The 19,497-nt window shown below is 35.4% G+C and overlaps 1 protein-coding gene across 1 annotated transcript; it reads right to left on the reverse strand.

Annotated features, from left to right (window-relative positions):
• Positions 1 to 316: 316 nt before the first annotated feature.
• On the reverse strand, positions 317 to 2,914 carry LOC136815819 (uncharacterized). The gene has a single exon (XM_067072271.1). It carries the CDS (start codon positions 2,912 to 2,914, stop codon positions 317 to 319), a length of 2,598 nt encoding a protein of 865 aa, XP_066928372.1.
• Positions 2,915 to 19,497: the final 16,583 nt, after the last annotated feature.

Consider the following 19,497-nt stretch of genomic DNA (forward strand, 5'->3'; position numbering starts at 1 on the left):
ACAAATTTATTTTTAATGTCTAATATATCGTTTAAACCGTAATTTATTGAATATTTAGGATAAAATAAGCATTTTAAACTCAGACAACTTTTTTCTAAAGCTTTTGTTAGAATACAATAGCTATTTATAAGAACAAAGGAAATTTTCGGTTTTTGCTCACCTTGGGCATGATTAGTGACGTCATCAAAAAATTTTTTTGTCAAAAGTTACCTTACGTGACAAAGATCTTGTGTGCCAAATTTCACCCAAAAAGACCAACTAGATCAAAAGTTAAGGGGTGGTACAGGAAAAGCCCCCCCCTAGTTCTGAACCGCCCCTAAAAGCCTAGGTTGAATAGGGCTAAGTCTTTAGGATCTTCACTGATTGGAGTTAGCGGACGACTGTTCACCATATTTTCCACTTCAGCTATGAATGTCATAAGTTGAAATTCGGTTAATATTAGATTCTTCAAGGTGAATTTCATGCTTGTTTTTACGGTTCGAACTAGTCGTTCCCAGGCTCCACCCATGTGTGGCGCCGATGGAGGGTTGAATTGCCATTCAATCTCCCTGAGTGAACAAAATTCCCCAATCTTGTGCTGGTTCAATTTTCTTAGTTCTTCTTTGAGCTCGTTTACCGCACCTTTAAAGTTTGAGCCACAATCCGAGAGCAGCTTCCTTGGTTTCTGTCTGCGACTGATGAAGCGTTGGAGTGCGTTTAAAAAATCGTCAGTTTCCATACTTTCTCCATGAAGTAGTTCTTCTACGCTGAAGACTCCTCTTGTGGTAATGTCACCAGGATTTTCTTCACCATTAACGTGATGCCATTGTGTAGGTTGTGTCACTTCTCGAATTTCTGAGACTCTGTTTGCTACGAAGGTCTTGAAACGATTCCTTTCATTTGTTATGTATTGGAGGGTCAGTGTCGAGTCACTCCAAAAATGACTGTCCTCGATTGGCAAGTCAATTTCTTTGATGATTAATCTGTATAATCGTACTGCAATTGTTGCTGCACTTAATTCCAATCTTGGTAGGGGAACTTGTTTTGTTGGTGCAACTCTTCCTTTGGCTAATACAAAGCTAACGCTGATCGGTTCTGTGGTTGTTCTGAGATAAGCAACTGCACCATAGGCGTTTTCTGATGCATCGTCAAAGATATGTAGTTGAATCTTGGATGATATTGGAATGTTGTAGCATCTCTCCAACTTGAACATGTCGATAGTGGATAGGCCAGATTGCCATTTGTTCCACTTTCTTTGAATTTCGTAGTTGACTGGTTCATCCCAATTTGTGCCATCTTTCCATACATCTTGTAGTATCATCTTTGCAGTAGTGGTGAAAGGTGAAAGAAACCCCAGTGGGTCATACAGTGAGCTAACAACGCTAAGGATTCCTCTCTTGGTTGAAGAAGATTTTAATAGGTCATCCACATAGAACGATCGTAAGATTGTTTCAATGGTGCTTGGGTCGAAGTCTCCTAAGTGATCCCTTGCACACCTTTTTAGAGCATAGTTGGCACACGTTGGTGAGCATGTTGCACCCATGATATGAACCAACATTTGGTAGGTGTCTGGTTGATCAGGTGAGTCAATATCTTCTTTCCAAAGGAACCTCAATGATTGTGTGTCCTCTTGGTTGACTTTCACTTGATTGAACATTCCTTCAATGTCTGCGGAAAATGCAAAGTGGTGTGTTCTGAATCTCATTAGTACTCCAAGCATATTGTTAAGCAGATCTGGTCCAGTGTATAGAGCATCGTTTAAGCTCGTTCCTTGAAACTTTGCAGCTGCATCAAACACAAGACGAATTTTGCCTGGTTTGTTTGGGTTGAAGACGCCATAATGCGGCAGATACCATGTTCTTGGGTGTGCGGTAGCTGCCTCTTCTAACGTCATCTTTCTTGCATAACCAATCTCAAGATATTTGGTCATACTTTGGTCGTAAAGCTTTCGAAGGTTTGGTTCTCTTCTCAGCTTGTTTTGAAGTTGATGGAATCTTTTCTCGGCCACAGTACGGTTGTTTGAAAGTGTTACATCTTTCTTCCAAAGCATTGGTACTTGATACTTTCCATCAGCGAGAACAGTTTCCGATTCCAGCTTTTCGTGACACCGTTTATCCTCTATCGATAGGGCTTCGTCACGGTCTGATGGGTTTGTAATAAAGTCTTGATCCCATATTCTTTGTACACAGTGATGGAGATCAGCTTCTGGTTCGATAACAATTCTGTTCATTGATACCGTCTCTGGTTGTCCACTGGCACCGAAGAGGGTCCATCCAAAGATTGTTTTGATAGCCAGTGGTTCGGAATTTTCTCCTTCCTTGACTTCCAAGGGTATGTGGACGGATGGAACGTTTGCTCCTATGAGAATTCCAATTTCTTCATAAAGAGCATTGTGTAGTTTAATGCCTTTCTCCTCCTTCATTTTTTTCATCATTGTTGAAGGATATTGCTGCTTTGGCATGTGGAAACTTGATTTTGGCACAATATAGCAGTGGTCAATATTGACACCGATTCCATCGTCTCTGTTTTCGACACGCATTGACGTTTCTTTGACTTTAGTTTTTGTCCCAATGTCATTGATTGTTGTTATGGTGATCTTCTTGTCTTTTTTCTTCAGTTTGAGTTTCTTGGCAACGTCATTTCTGACCAAAGTGCTTTGACTACCTGTGTCCAAAAGTGCGTAGGTAGTGATAGATGAAGAATCCAGTCCTTGAAGCTTTACTGGAACGACAGATAGATACACTGTACCAGATTGTTCAACAACTTGAGTGTTTCCTAAGAACGATTCTTTTACATGTTCAGTGAAGTATTCATGTAGCGTGGTATGATGACGTTCATCGCAGCCAGCATTGAAACAATTGTTCTTTGATTTGCATTTTGAAGTAAAGTGATCCTTCTTCAAGCAGTTGTAGCAAAGATTCAACTTCTTTGCCATTTCAAAGCGTTCTGGTTGATCAGTGATACATATTTTGGACATTTGTGAATTTGATGCTCATCCTTGCATATGTAGCATTTGTTGCTTGACTTGTTTTCTTTGGATTTTGTTTTTGTTCCTTGTTGTCCTGTTGGTTTTCCATCTCCATTTTGCCAGACCAATTTGATCGATGGCCATTGTCATGTGATTGATTTTGCTTCCCTTGTCCTTGTCCATTTCTTAAGTCTCTATGATCTTTGCGGTCCTTGTGATCCTTTCTATCGTCATTCTTTCTTGGTAGATAAGAGTCTTTGGATGCAAGAATCCTTTCTTGAAGCCAGGCTTCCAAGTGGGTGAGATTTGGTTCACAGGATCTTCTCAGGGTAAGACAATAATCAGCCCATTTATGTAGCAGGTACTGCGGAAGTTTGGTGCAGGCTTGTCGAAGGATGTCTGTGCTGTATAGGTCGGAAACATAGTTTAGTTTTCGTAGCGTCACCAGGCAATCACTTAGTGTGTAGTAGAACTCGGTGAGCGAAGTTTGATCTCTGTTGCCAATTGGTTTGTAGTCGACAATCTTTGTGATGACAGACTCTGCAATTCTTGATCGTTGACCAAACATGTACTTTATTCTTCTGAGTGCGAGTACGTAGCCTTCATGGTCATTTCTGAAGCCTTGGATCGACCTCTTGACTTCCCCTCGTACAGCTTGATGTAGATAGATGCATTTCTGAAGCGTGGTCAAATATCCTTGGTTGTGGACAAGATCTCTAAAACTGGTTATAAATTCTACGTAGCTTGATGGAGTGCCATCAAACCATGGTATTCTGATCCTTGGTAGACCTTGCTGTACAAACCATGTGGCGAGTGTATCTTCCATTTTATTACCAGCCAGTTGATACGGTGGTTTGTTGATGTCGAGCTCATCTATCCATGCATCGACCTTGTTAGAGTTGATTGGTATAGATGAGTGATCTGTAGTTGTTTGATTCTTCGGTACTGCATCCTTTGCCGCATGTTCTTTTGGGGTGCTGATAATCTGGAAAGGTGATGGATCCACTCTGCTACGTTGTGGTTGAACATACGTCGATTTGTCGAATGCATTGGAAAATGTTGTGCAAGTAGGAGCTATGGTAGTCACGAATGGATTAACCATAGTTGTTAGTGGCAATGTTGGATTGGGTTGAAATCCAGTTGCAGATACGTTTAGTGTGCTTGCCGGTTGTGTTGTGATTGGAGCCAAATTCTCAAGCTCCTTGGTGATTTCCTTTTGTGCTTCGTCCATTCGGAGGAATTTCCCAAGTAGCCAATCTGATCCACCAGCTTCCGAAGGGGGATTATCTTTTAGCAGTTCAAGATAATCATCGATGTTTGATTTGATGTTGTCGGTTTGAAACTTCATGTCATCCATCCATCCTTCTGTATCATCACCAAGATCTTCAAGTTTTTGGTTGATGACGTGAGCTTCTTCCAAAACTAGAATCATCGAGTCGTACAATGAGCGAATTCTGGTACGACTGCCATTCATCTTCATGATTTCCTCAATCAAGTTGATTCGTTTGGTTATTGAGCCTTTCTTTCCTCCTCGTTTTCTGCGAAGACTCGCTATCTTCAGATCCACAGACATCTGGTCTCCAGTTTCACAAGGGACAGACATCGTTTGGTGGTTGAATGTGAGCAGTTGGGCACGAGTTTTTCGCCAAAAGGAGGCTAAAACTTTGGGGCAGCCTGGAGACTTCAAAAATTGTTCGATTTGGCTGAAACTTTGCACACTTGTTCCTTGGGTGAATATCTTGGGGTGCTTTTTGCATTTTTCAAAAATTTTGATTTTTGGGGCCTGGGAACGAGTTTTTTGCCAAAACGAGGCTAAAGCTTTGGAGCAGTCTACAGGCCTCCAAAATGATCGGATTTGGTTGAAATTTGGCACACTTGTTCATTGGGTGAATATCTGATGGTCTACAATTGGGCCTATGAATGATTTGAAGCCACTGAAGTTGAGCCCAGTGCGTTGCGCACGTTCGACTATGTTAAAAAACCATTTCAAAATGTGGCGTGAGCTACCCTCACAACCTTCTCTGATTAAATGAAAATTTCCACAGCTTTTATAGCATATCAACATGTCAAAATATCTAACAATGTCATTAGGGAATACAATCATACAAAAGAAATAAGAGGGATTTCTAGATAAGCTAGAAATCCCTAATGACTAGATAAATTACAAACAAATTCTTGTAAGTCATTTGGGAATTAATACGTGTATCAAATAAACTATTCATTTTAAATGTAAACAAAATTCCGCATGTCATTTGAGAAAATGACGTCAATTCAGCAGCAATTAAACACAAAGAAAAGCTCCTTTGGTGGAGCGTGCGTCGAGGTCAGTAATAACACAAGATGTTTTACAATAGGTTGTGTGCATGTTGTGTAACTTGACGACAAAATTTATTTACCCAGACTGACCATCCATATAGTACGTACACAGTGAAGGGGGAGAGGGGGTCCCGTTGGGGGGGGTACTAGGGTAAAATGGGTTACGGGGATGCTCCGCTGGTCAGGGTACCTTTGTTAACCTCCACGAGTCCCTGGTAGGGTCGCCAAAACACGAAAATAGAAAAATCAGTCCCTCGTAGGGTGCCTATTTTTGGAGAATTTGGGGAAAAAGTCGAAAATTTTGGAATTTCAGTCCCATTCAGGGTCACTTTTTTCGCAAATTTCGAGTCCCACGTAGGGTCCATTTTTCGAACCTTGGCGGAGCACCCCCGTCGGTCGACAAGGGTAGTACCCCCCCCCGGGAGGGGGTTCAGCAAAAGCGTACATCTATTGTTTAAACAAAGTCATTTCTATTGTTCTCTGCGTACAAGGGGGTGTCTAATATTTGGAAAATCTTTGCGTACGTACTATATGGACAATGCTAAAGAGAAGTATACTTTGAGCTTCTCGTGGGGGGGGGGTTGGAGGAGCTCTCAGGCTTGTTTTACATAATTTTAAATCAAGTTATCAAATGTTTCACATTTTGTACATTATTCAACATATTTAGTCTACTCTGTTTCAGTGCATCTCTTACATCTGTTAACCCACTTATTAAAGCTATCTAGCTAAGCTCTATTGGCTGACCTTCCAGCCTCGGCTGGTTTATATTAGTTTTTATTATCCGACGCGAGTAAATAGCGACATTTGATTGGCTTCTTTGTTGTCCAATATTTTCGAATATATAGCTTCCATGGAGGCTATATATTTCAAAAATTGACGTCACACAACGAGTTCAATGACAATTGAGCATCTTCTTTTTGACGTTACCATGGTTTCAGCCCACTTTTCAGGTGCCCCCATTTAGTATGGTGCCCCCAGCAATTTAGGTCCCCTTGAAAAATTGCTTTGAGTTAGGTACCCCTATTCAGCAGATAATTTCTTTGAATTGACACTTTTTGTTCTTTTGTCATTCCTAAAGTAAAATCATGCTGACGCATGAACGCCTGCTAATAAGCTTTGTTGTTATGCTATAAAGATGGCGGCTGTAAATCAAAACAATCACATTAGAAAAATATAGCAAAAGATGGCGTGATGGGAAACGAAAGAAAAATTCAGTTAGGGAAAACATCCAGGATCCTGCCATTCTATAAGCCAGCAAAAACTAAATGACACTTGTAAACTTAAGTTTCTTACCATTTTCCATCGAAAACAACCAAAAACATTGCTACTTCCCAAAGCCGGAGACCAAAACAAATTATCTTCCAAGATTATGGCGCCCTTTTGGATCTATTGTTAAGGCCATCTAAAATGGTGGAAAGAGTTGCGGAAAGACAAAGGCGCTCGCTGTTTCGAGGGTGGTAACGCCAAAACGCCCAATATGATCTTCCAACAGAAGGCGAGTTAGTTGCCGCGCGAGTTACGTCATGCGCTCCACCGCAGCGCTTAACGAAGCGTGTTTAAATGAATATCATTAATTATAAGAATATCTTATATGTGCTTACTTTCAGTAAACTTTGAGTGCTTCATTAAAGATGAAGAAGGTAAGAAGATAAAAAATGCGCTGGATAATTTTCATTGTAACAGTTTGGTCAATCATCGCTAAAAGTTTGAAAAAGTTTTTCCGACGCAAAAGAAATTGTCAGCCAATTAAAAGCACAGTGTGCTTATACTTACTATGTTTGCTACATCATCTAGGCTAAAAAAAGTGCGAAAAGACACGAACGCCATTTTTTATTGAGTGACGTTATGATTTTTTTGATTGCGGCCGTGTACAGGAACTCGCCAAATGTTCCTAACTGAAATTGGATGGGAAACTAGGTGCTGGGGTAAAAGAATTCAATAATTTGAAATATTTTGAAATATTAGATTTGGAAAATATAATACCCCAGAGCCTCCATCAAGACAGCTAGGTACCCTTAATGAATAGGTAACCCCAAAGAATTGCAAGGCATTAGCCCCCCACTACTAACCTGGCCTAGGTGCCATTCAGATTTCTGGGGGGCTGATACCATGTTGACGTTACGTCACAAAATAAAAATAAGACTTTTAAATAAAAAACTACCAAGAAACCAGATTTACGAGCTTATAAATTGAAACTATGTTTGAAAAAAAGAAATATTTTAGCGATGAACGGATAATAAACCATTTATTTGGACGTAGTCTCATCCAATAGACCTTTTTTTTAAGAGGCCACCCAGTTGAATAATTATGTAGTCCAGCAGAAAAACAATGATATAGCCATGCATAATCATTACAATATCCATGATACAGTTATTATGCATGACTGTATCATTGTTTTTATGCTGGACTCCTTAATTATTCAACAGGGTCGCCCCTTTAAAAAAAGGTCTATATGAAAAATATTGGGCTACGAGAAGTATATAGTCAGTGCATCACAAAGTGGGATATACACAAAACTCAACATCCTTACAAAAGTTGTCTTTTTGATTTTCCAAACATTCGTTTCAAGTGTTCACTTCCATTCACTTCCACAATAATTTATGTAATTACTGTTTTGGTCAGTCGGGTACAACATATACGCGGTTTTTAGTCACGTGACTGAAGTGCCTACTAAAACAATCCGGGGGTAAGTGTCGAAGCAACACAGCAGGTTATTCTTTAAAAGAAATATCAGGTGACCCACGAAAAAGTTCAGACGTTTCCCGACGTCTTGAGGCCGAATAAATGTCCCAAAGTGCTTGGAGTTTTGATATTTAGAAAGCAGATATCCTAACTTAAAATTTGAGCCATCATTTTTTAAATTTGACCAACTTGTTCTCTACTTATGAGCTTTTTTAAAGTCAAAATTCACTTTTCGAAAAGTGTAAAAAACACGTAAAAAAGAGGTATTAAATTGATACAATCAATTAGAAAATCACTTACAAATTGACTTATTTAACGAGTTTTATGACATTAATAATTAATAAAAACACCTTTGAAAGTAATTTTTGTTTAAAACAAGACTAGTTTTTATAAAAATTGGCGCCTTCATAGATTTTTTTCAAAAACTGTATATCAAAAACGTCTAAAAATACCAAATTTGATACCCCTTTTTTACGTGTTTTTTACACTTTCCGTAAAGTGAATTTTGACTTTAAAAGCTCATAAGCAGAGAACAAGTTGGTCAAATTTAAAAAGGGATAGCTCAAGTTTTAAGTTAGGATATCTACTTTCTAAATATCAAAACTCCAAGCACTTTGAGACATTTTTTCGGCCTCAAGACGTCGGGAAACGTCTGAACTTTTTCGTGGGTCACCCGGTATCTTTTGGCATTGACAATTAAATAATATATTACATTATATATTTCCTTAATTCAAAAATACAAAAATTCACTTTGCATTCGCGAAAAATAAAAATAACAAAATGATGAATTTTAAAATATTACGTACTAAAACGCCCCCGTCTTTTAGTCTCGTCTAATTTTCGATCTTGCGGAACGTGCAAAACACCTGTCCGCCTAATATCCACCCAATTATCATAAATTCACCTTGATTGTCCTTTGACTTTCAAAAAATAGTATTTAAAAACTATGAATTTATAATAAGTACAAAAAACAAAACGTTTGATACTTCATTTGTGAAATATTCAATAAATTCCTAGTTTCAATTTTCAGTGGGCGTTTTTCCAGCGCTTCGTTTATTGCGCAATTTTTGCGTCACACGAATTTTCTCGGCCGTTCGTAATAATTATGCATTGCCAAATTTGGTTTCTCCATTGTTCTTACTGTCAAGTCAGGATCGATGATGACGTCACCTAAGAATAAAAAAGAAAGGAATTTGTCAATTTTATGCATATTATTAATTTGCGAGATATTCTATTCGCTGCGCGCGGGCACATTTTCGTAGACTAGTCGGAATACCTCTTTTTGCTCGCAGGATCAATGGTAACTTACTTTTCATCTTCTTTTTTTTTTAAACCAAGCACAACCGAAAAAAAATTATTGATGATTTATAATTTTTTTTCAGTCAGCCAAATGTCTCGTATTGGGGGTTCTAGTCTTGAGCCTTAAGCCTACGCGAGATTGCAGCGTTTGGGTAATCGAGACAAAACTAAAAAAAAGCTGGTGTTTTGAAGCGTTTCCGTGTCATCGCAATATTGCACTTTGTTACGCACTGATAGTCATCAACTGGTGTACTGTAATTATGGGACAGTTAAAATGAAGGGGTAAATACACCGTTCACCCCTAAAAACAGTGTTTATTATTATAAATTTGGATTCAGATGGAGAGGATTTTGGAGATAAGTCATTCTCTAGCTGCTAGAAAATGTCTAGTTAGATTATTCTAACATATACTTTTGAAATTTCAACAAAAATTTCACATGTCACCATAAAAATCAATTTTCGTAAGGAACTGTCAACTGCTCTAACTTGTGACGATTGGTCAAAGCATGGGACTGAATGATATCTGGCCTGTATTTTCACTTACTGTTTAAATCTCTTTGACAACAAATTTGTTTTGATAACTCCACCAGGTTTATCAATCATACTTTCTGTCATAACATGTCACGATAACTTTCACTGATAGCGTGCCCTTTTTAACTTTTTTGTTTTCATTCAAAATGACCAGACGCCAATTGGAGAATAATAGAACACCCGCTGCTTAGCCGCCCATCACCTGATGGGATTAACAAATAACGAGTGTGTAACTTGCCGCGTGAGTGATGTCAAACGCTCCATTGTTTTGCGACTAATTTGGTCTTCGTTCCAGACACTGGTGTGTGTTCCACTGTGAATTTTTTTCATATTTCAATTTAAAAGCCTACGAAAGTGCAAAAGAGAAATTGTGTATTTTATAATTTCTCGTTCGCATTGACTCAAATCAAATGACTTTTGAGGTTCGGTGAAATGGTGGCCAAATTGCCGTCCCATGTTTTGCCAGATAGTCCCAAGTTAGAGCAGTAAGTTGACAGAACTTTTCATGCTTTAGTGTCAGGAAGAGCTGCAATCACTTTGATTATATTTTGACTGAATTCTTAGATCAAGATACTATGGTTTGAAATTATAATAGTCTCATTATCAAACACCTTGTCAGGCACCTTGTCTCTAAAAAGTGTGTCCCATACTGTATTTACCCCGTAGTCAAATCTTAATCTTGGGGTAATTATTGGACACTAAAGTTTGAGTTTGAAGTGTGTATTTTTTATAAGAAAACTACAAACTTGATTTTCTAGTTATGGAACTCTAAGTCTTTCAAAACCTGCAAAGGTTTGCATCTAAATATACTTCAGTTGGTCTAGATTGCTCTATACAAACATTACTGATTGAAAACTAATTACTCCACAGCAGCTGAGGGAAAGTAATTTATGTGGAGTAATTTGTTATTCAATAGGACGTCTCCTCAAACCGCGTACAAAATGGTAGAACTTAGCTGAAGCAGATCATTTTGTGGGCAGTTGTTGGAATGTTTACAAGGTTCTTGACAAAGAATCCTTTGTTTGATTGTCAAAAGATGACAGTGTTGTTATTAATTTTGTAAGATCTGACAAATTGATGTTGGTGAGTGCACTTATAGTTTTGATTCCCATCAAAAAATCGTATTCTGGTTTTCATGTTACTAGATGCTGTTTTAGAGCTTTAGAGCTAGCCTGAAAAATCCCTGACTAAACATACGTTTGACAAAGTTCGATAACAAGAAAACAAAATTGTCAAAAACACTGTTTGTCAAAGTTCGACAACAATAAACTTGGTTTGACAAATTCTATCTTAAGTTTACTATCCACTATGGAAGCAGGGTTAAGATTGTCAAGAGCACTGAAAATAGTAGCCTGATTTTTACTTTTTATAATTTATTTCTCATCCCTTTTATGTTGCTGCCCTCTGCTTTAATTTTTTCGATTCTGAGGAAACCCCAATATTTAAATCATCCTTTAATTTTTCAATGTGACCCCCCCCCTAACTTGATTTTGAAATTGGCAAATATGGACATTAAAACGCACTGTTACTGATTTTGTCCTTTGCTGGATAAAACTGTCCAGTGTGTGTAGGTTTTTAAATTGCAATAATTATTGACACTGGACTTGTTGGACCTACCTCAAAGGTCCTTCAAGTTAAAGAAAGTTTTGGCAAAAAACTGCCTAAAAGTGGTTTTTTTTCGACTTGTGTGAAATTACATTGTTGTTTACATTGATTTTTTGCATAAAGACAAAGGGCAAGGTTCTCTAAAGAGTGGCTGAAGCTGTGTTTTTCCAGAAATCTTTTTTGGTCTTAACAATCTGATTTCTTATTTTTGGAGATTCCATTTGTCATCTTCAGGGGAAATGAGCATTTTGTATGATTAGTTTTGTATTTTTTACATAATGATGCGAAATTGTAATGTCTAAAAGCCTGAAAGTGCCTAAAGAAGTGAAATGGAGTGAAATTGCTTCTTTAGTTTTTTCTGATTTTTCACATAAAGACAGAGGGTAATAAGAGCTTGAACCTTTCATGTCAAAAAAGTCCCAAAAACCCTGAAAACACTTTGGCTGAAACACTTTTTCTGACCTTTCATGCTTTTTGGACAAAGATTATTTCCCAAAACACCACACCTCTTGAATTCTTGCATATGATCTAATCACACTGCCAAATGATTTCAATTGCAAATATATCCATCTGGATCAGTAATTTAAAGGAATGAAATTACCCATCTTGCACGGGGTTATGTTTTTAAAAAACTTCAAATTTCTTCAAATTGTTAATAGTTACTTAAAGTATCAATTAGTACTAGTAGCCTTGTCCAGAACCATGTCTTTCTTTTACAATGTTGATTTTATAAGGAACAACCCGAACACTTATCTTTGTTAAAGGAAGTGCTGAGTTCAATCTCAATCTCATGTCTCAAAATCCTCAGACCTCACTGTCTAGACAGACCCCTAAAACAAAGTCTTGTTTTTTTACATCAAAAGTCGGATTATTTTAAGTCATGACATAATTTTATACTTTGTGAACCTCGCTTCAGTGTTTCACATATTATCTTTATCTTTTACTGTGATTGAAAACAGTATGTTTCACAAGTCAAGCATAAGAATATGACAATGTCATTGTCTGCGTTTTAAAAGTTTGGAAAGGAATCTTCTCCCAGAAGACTTGTCTTTACCATTTTAGTAAAGTTTACAAGAAAGTTTTTCAAATGATAGAACCAAAATAGCTCATGAAAACCTGTCCTTTTTCAAATAATAGTGTCAAGATGCAGTTGAAAATGTTCCTATAATATACTTAACTGTGTTGTGTTGGTTTTTATAAATCATCTTGTTCATATCTCTCTCAATGAACTGTTTTGAAATAGACTGTTTGCTATTTTGACATTTTTAGTTAAGGATTTTGTTTTTAAAATAAGTTTAGATTCTGAGATTGTGAAGGTATGTTTAGTTTTTCATGGTTTGGTGTTTTTGCATTGTTTCCATTTCTTTTTATAAGTTCAGCTTTGAAATAACTTAGTTTAATTATTCCTTGGTATGTCTATCTGCAAACAGACCATTCTTCATACTTTTTATGTTCAATTGATCACTGGTTATAGAACGCTCAATGTTTAATTGCAAAGAGGAATAGTAAAAACAAACTTTTTCAATGGAAAAACATTAAAACCCTTTTTGTGTCAACTAGATCCTAGCCTGTTTTCTAGAATTTGGCCTGTTAAATACACCTAGTGGAAATTTTTTTGTGAATAATGTATCAACATCTTTACAAGTTTGTCAAGCTAGAAGTAAACAGTCAAGCACTAGCTAAAGCTTAAAATGTTGAATTTGAGTACAACGAATAAAATACTGCTATGGACGAAAACGTTCATCATAAACTTCAATGTATTAGCTAGCATTGTTTTTTTGTCAGGATGGAATAAGAAGGGGTAGGTGTTAAGTAGTTAAGCATCTTTGCTTTTTATGAAGCTTTTTTTATTTCAATTTATTTACCATTTGATGCAACCTTTATTTCAAACTCACTTGGGATAAAACAAGAATTTTCTTTTTGAAGCGTTTGATTTTTTCTTGTATTTTGCAAATCTCAAAAATACAAAAAAGATTTAAAAGTTCCAAACTAGAAAGGTTTTGAAAATTTGCCATATATTTCTGTTTTCTAAACATCAGGAAAGGTTTTTTCAAAGAATTCAAATTCAAGGTTCTCTTTTGTTATTATTTATATCACTTGCTGAAAATTTATATTTCTATCGTCAAACTTGATTGAAAAATATGACAATAGTACATATTGTAAGAAGGAGGAAATAATTTTGTAAATGTCTTCTCCAAAGCTCTTTTTGTTCTATATTTAGACTTTTCAGAGAGGCATTAATTAACTTCTTGTCATGAATTATATATTAATCACACTCTTTTCTCTGATATAATAAGAATTTCTCTTAACTTTTTATTGTATTGTGTAAGATACAAGAGCAAGATAGAATCCAAGAAATCACTCTAAATATATTCTCTTGAGTTTTGAAATAAGGTTGATTTGTTTTGGAGTTGTGAGATCTGATTTCTTGATTGGTTGATTGGTTGTATGTATTATTGTATACACATAACTCTTGAAAACTGGAACTTACTTTCTTCGCAAATGAAGGAATTCCATTAATGTTTTCAGGGGACTTTAAATATTTTCAGTTTCATAAAAATATTTTTCCCAATTTTGTTTCGTTAGTAAAAGTTTTATGTTGAGGGGCACATTGTTTTCTCCAGCAATCTAGGATTACTGTGATTTTGTGGATTTTATTTTATTGCATTAAACTTAATTTCATTCCCTAGAAATCATAAATCCATGTTTGTTTTAATCAGTGCTAAACAGAATTATATTCTTCTAATCAATAAATTTCTTAATTTTCAATTGTATTGATTAGTAGTTATCCAGCATCATATTATGAAATTCACATCCATCATGTACTAAAATTATCATCTATGAACCATCTTCTGACTCTAATCTAGACCCAGTAAGTCCAAGAGACCCAAAAAATGAACTTATGTTTGTTGTGAGCTTGGAGTGTCGTTTTCCCAAATTTTAGAAAGATCAGACTTTCTGATAGGGATAATTTTTTGGACTGTGATTTAATTGAACCAATGACTATCTTAACATCCCATTGTTTTTGACTACTTTCGTTCTTATGATAAAATGTTTAAAATGTTTTACTGTCTATCAGGTTATAGAGAAAAACAATACTCTCTCTCTCCCTCTCTCCCTCTCTCAAGTGCTCATAATATTATTTTACTGAATGAAAATAATACGTATTATACAGTAATAATAATGATGTGTATCATTGTCATATCATTTTATTGCTTGTAACGTGAGAGTTTTAAACCATTTGGTGTCAGTTACAGGTTATTAGACTGTGTTGTAAGTTTTAACGTTGTGTATTTTTAAATGAGAAGAAAAGCAAAGATTTTATATCAGGTAGTTGTATTAAAGGTTAATTTTTGATACTGTTCTCTAGCTTTATCCAACGTTGAAAGTCATAGAGTATTTTTATTGCTAGAAATATTATATTTGCTTTCAGAGGTTCAAGAAAATTATAAATGATTTGTAGTGGAAGTATAAATTTCTTATCATTTTTAAAGTCAAGAGTCTTTCAGTTTTCGTTTTTGTACCTTGTAGTGTGGTTACCTTGTATCTACTGCTGTGTACTGAGAAAAACTTCATAGCTTTGAATAAACCTTGATGAATTTTATTCAGCTTTAGATTAATCAACACCTAAAAGCTACTATGACCAATACAGAATGAATGATAGTAACCTACGATTTTTGTTAACTTAGTTTTTGAAGAAACCTCGATTCAATGAACCTGTTTTTTTATAATAGTGATTCCACGCCTTTATGATGTTAAAAGTAAAACTTATGTATGAACAGTCAAAAGTTATCTTCTGATTATTTTTATCATTTCAATTTACGAAACCTTTTGTATCTGGAATTTTTGCAAAACACCTCCAAAAAGTACCCTAATTTTTGTTGTAGGAAATTTAATAATAGCAAGTTGATAAAAGACAAAAGTTCATACAGCACAACAGAAACTTAATTCAATTTTGGTCCATTTCTAGGGGACTTTGGAATAGCGTAACCCCAAAACCTTTAAAGATAAAGATAAAGTGAGGAGGATTTAGAAAGAATGTGAGTTGAATTGAATTGAATTTGAATGTTGCACGATGAGAATTTTGAAAAATAAATTAGCCGAGGTCTTGCTAGAATCAAAGAGTAATTCATTTGGCAATATTTTGTTAAGATTTTTATAAGGATGATGCCAAGGATAGGCTTTCTCTTTCCCTTGCCATCTTATTGTTCTATTTTTCTTGAATCTGGTACCTGTGAAGAACTTTTGCCCTTTTTGATTGTTTTTATCACCTGTCATAATTCATTATTCTACAACAATTTACATTTCCAGATGACGAGACCATTTTGGTTAATTTCAGACTGAATCTCTGTTTATAGGAATTATTGTGATGGATCAACGTTTTTCCTGTTTATGTTTAAGACCAATCCTCCCTTGTCACCTTGATTCTCTTTTTTGTTTTTCACGTGTGTGGAAAATATTTCTGAAATCTTCACTGATTTTATTGGTCTCCCTTTGTAAAAGCTAATACTTCAGGCTTGATGTTGGTATTTTAACTTCATTTATTGAGTTTCTTACAAAGATGCTTACGGTTACTAATAGTGACTTCATCATGATGAGAAGAGAGAAGTAATTTCTTAATTTCAAATACATGAATTGAGAGGAAGCACTTAATGATATATTAATTGCTCTCAAATGCTTGATTGTTGTAACACCACTTTCATACACTTCAATACGAATTCTTTGTAAAGAAATTCAGTAACAAAGTGTTTAATGATAGTGTTATATTGTCGGAGTTGCTTAATTTTGTATGTTGATTTTTTTCTTTTCACTCTTTTCTTATTAATTTCAGTTCATATTTTCTGAACAAGAGATTTGGGCATTTGTTTCCATTCTCATAAATATGCCGGTAAATGTGTGTATTGTAGGACCCTAGTGCCACTAGGTGGTGCAGTGTTCCATAGTCTCCGCAACACCCTAAGTAGCTCTTTAATACTACAATTTTTTCAATTGGTTTTGTTGACATCATTTTGATATGGATTGTGCTTTATTTTACAGATAATTTCTCATTATTACTGGGTACCAGATTCCCATAATTATTATTCTGAACTTCAGTTGAGTTAAGTCTGAGAATGGTTAACTTGAGAGTTGAGTTCTTTGGGACTCAAGTCCAGCAGTCAATTTTTGTTGGTCTCCCTAAAAAAATCTAATAATTTTCTCTTAAGCAATTACACCAAAATATGCACCCATGGAAGATGGTGACGAGGCCTTTTGATAATAATACATTTTTCTTATACCTTGATTGAAAAAAGGGCTTTTGGTTTGACTTTTTGTGTAGCAAAAATGAAATAAGGGTGGCAACACCAGGAACAACTTTCACGTTAAACGTACTGATCAAAAGAAAAAAATCCCAATATTTCGAAAATTGACTATTATGAAAATAATCGTCAGCCGTGCAAAATTACTCGAATCTGATTGGTTTAGAGGAGTGCGATTAATCGTTAATTTCACTATTACCACTTTTTGCACTCTTCGGCGGGGGGACACTTTTGTCCCCTTATTCTTTTCTCTCCCAAGTCCTGTGTCAGAGACTTTTTTTTACTATATAATAAAAAAAAAAGACATTTTTTTTCTTCAATATAAAAAAGAACAAAGAAATTTTGCGTTACAATAGCTTCTTTTAATTGAAAGCAAAGAAAAATTACACTGCAATGTTTTCTTTTCTCTCCCAAAAGAAAAAAAGGAGGTTTTCGAATGTTTACAAAAATATAAAAGTTAGAAAAAGATTCTTTTTCAAAACTATTTACTGACGATTACCTCGGAATCGTATGTTTTGTCGTGCAATTAACGATTAATCACTCGTAACAAAGGAGAAAATACCGTAATTTGCACTCGTCCTTCGGACTCGTGCAAATTAATATTTTCTCCTTTGTTACTCGTGATTAATCGTTAATTGCACTCCAAACCATACGATTACTAGTACTAAGAAATAATTCCAATTATATCTTTCAAGATTACAAAGGTTCAATATCCGTTTCCATTAATCGAGAACCTATTCTGCAGCATTTATGTTAAATCTTGCTGATAATGAATGGAAAAGGTCGATATTCTGCTATTCGACTTAAATTATAATCTCATAACAGATAATAAATTCTGTACCTACTACGCTCTGCTCTAAAGGGATATGGCTATGTGACGATCTGACCTGTTTGTCCAGCCAAAACATTCAAAACCGTGTGCCTTTTGCTTAAAAACGAAAACGAAAACGAAATGATTGAGTTCTAATGTGTATGTATTGTTTATGTATATCGATTCAGTGCGATTGTTTTGCTTTAGCCAATCAGCGCACCCGAAAGTCCATTCCATGTTCATCTCGAATCTGGATCAAAGCGGTGTGCCAACTTGGACAGGTTCTCTTACGGAGCCAACGCCTTTAGAGTGGATACGTCCCATGTGCGGAGTATTAGAATCTGCTTGGAGATTACTTGAATTAGGGATGTAGGTTTTCCAGATAGGTTATATTATTTATGGTATGATAATTACAGGGTTTTTGAAAAGTTGCTTTTCATACGATCTTTAGTTTGTCATAATTCTTAAAAGGTTACAGAATAGGTAGATACGCTCTCAACAAGAAAAAAATCTGTTTACAATTTACATAACTTTAGCAACGCAGATCTTTAATAAGTACTATGAAGGATTTTTGAAGGGATTGGATTAAACTGAAGTTCGAGATGTAAGGAAGGTAAGAAAAAAGCTAGGGTACTATAAGTAGATTTTATTTTTGTTCCTCTTTATTTTCCCTTGTTTCGTGCAGCTTTTAAGAGCAATGAATTTTATTTTTTCTGAGGTAAAGTTGAATCTGAGCCTCCCATATTTGAAATTACGAAGAAGACTTTACTAGTTTTAAGGCCTCTTTTATAAGCCCTTAGAATGAAAGAAAGGTAACTAAAAACTTTGTAAAGGAAAACTTTGAAGACTTTGAAGAAAAAGAACCACTGGAAGTGAGCAAAATGTTCTTATGAAATAAAAGCTTGTAGCAATAGCATATAAACCTCATTTTTATTTTTCTTGAGTATTATTATCACCCTATGTTATTTTGAAATAATACCTTATCTATATGCCCGATCTCAACACTTTCGAAAAGCTCTATAAACCTTTTAATAAGCTTTAAATAGTCTATTACCCTTTACACCTTACTTTTCTCTCTGCTTTTCATTGCTCTTTGTTCAACACAATATATTTTTTTGGAATGTGCAAAACCTGGTTTTCTGTTTATAGTGCAGATATTTCATAAATAGAGAAGATGCTTTCAAAATACTCCTTGGAAGTACGTATGGAGATTATTTTCATTTTCTTATTGTACTGATAACCCTTCAAGGGAAATATTTCTTTTTTTATTTCTGCTGGTCTAAATTTGCTTCATATGGTATTGCAATTGGTAATTTAATTAATTGATTAGATTTTTGTAGTCGAGAATTTGAAGTAGTATTTACAGGGATAGTGTTGTTATCAGCAAGGTGTTTGTTGAAGAAAAAATTGCAGATTACACACTCAAAAGTTACAGGCGTTCTTGTTTCCACTGCCAATTATATCTGGACAGACTTTAGGATTGGATTTTGAAATATATTTTTTTTGAAGTTTTCATATAATTTTTAAAAACGAAAGCGACAATTTTCATCATGTCAGAATCTTCTTGTCTACTTCGCAGGACTCAGCGCCATCAAAATCGTCAGAAAGCAAAGTTCATTCAGAAGTAGACTCTAGTCTAGACAGTGTCCATACTGACTGGTATATTCCGGTCAAATTATTTTTATTTTGAGTGCTCGTTTTGGGTGTTAGTATTACTGGACAGATTTTTGCGTATCTGTTCAATAATTACTTTGGGTTTGAGAGTTTTTAATTAACAGTGGACGGCTCGCTACTAAAGTCTATGTCATAATGTCGTCTAAGTGACGTGGTATGGTATATATATTTTTCATAAAGCCTTTTAGTACTCACAATGTCTGAGATTTTAGCACGTCAACCCCGCTGTAAAGTGACTAAGTTTGGAGCTTTGCCTTCAAAAGACTCTTTCTTAATGTAATTAATTTTTTATGTCATCTTGTTGATTTTCCATTTGATTTTGATATTTAACTTTT

Source organism: Clytia hemisphaerica, unplaced genomic scaffold, assembly GCF_902728285.1.
Source record: "Clytia hemisphaerica strain Z4C2 unplaced genomic scaffold, Clytia hemisphaerica genome assembly, whole genome shotgun sequence".
Taxonomy (NCBI): Eukaryota; Metazoa; Cnidaria; class Hydrozoa; order Leptothecata; family Clytiidae; genus Clytia; species Clytia hemisphaerica.

Excerpts from the sequence above, each read along its gene's own strand:
- LOC136815819 (XM_067072271.1), bottom strand. The coding sequence starts at position 2,914 with ATGGCAAAGAAGTTGAATCTTTGCTACAACTGCTTGAAGAAGGATCAC.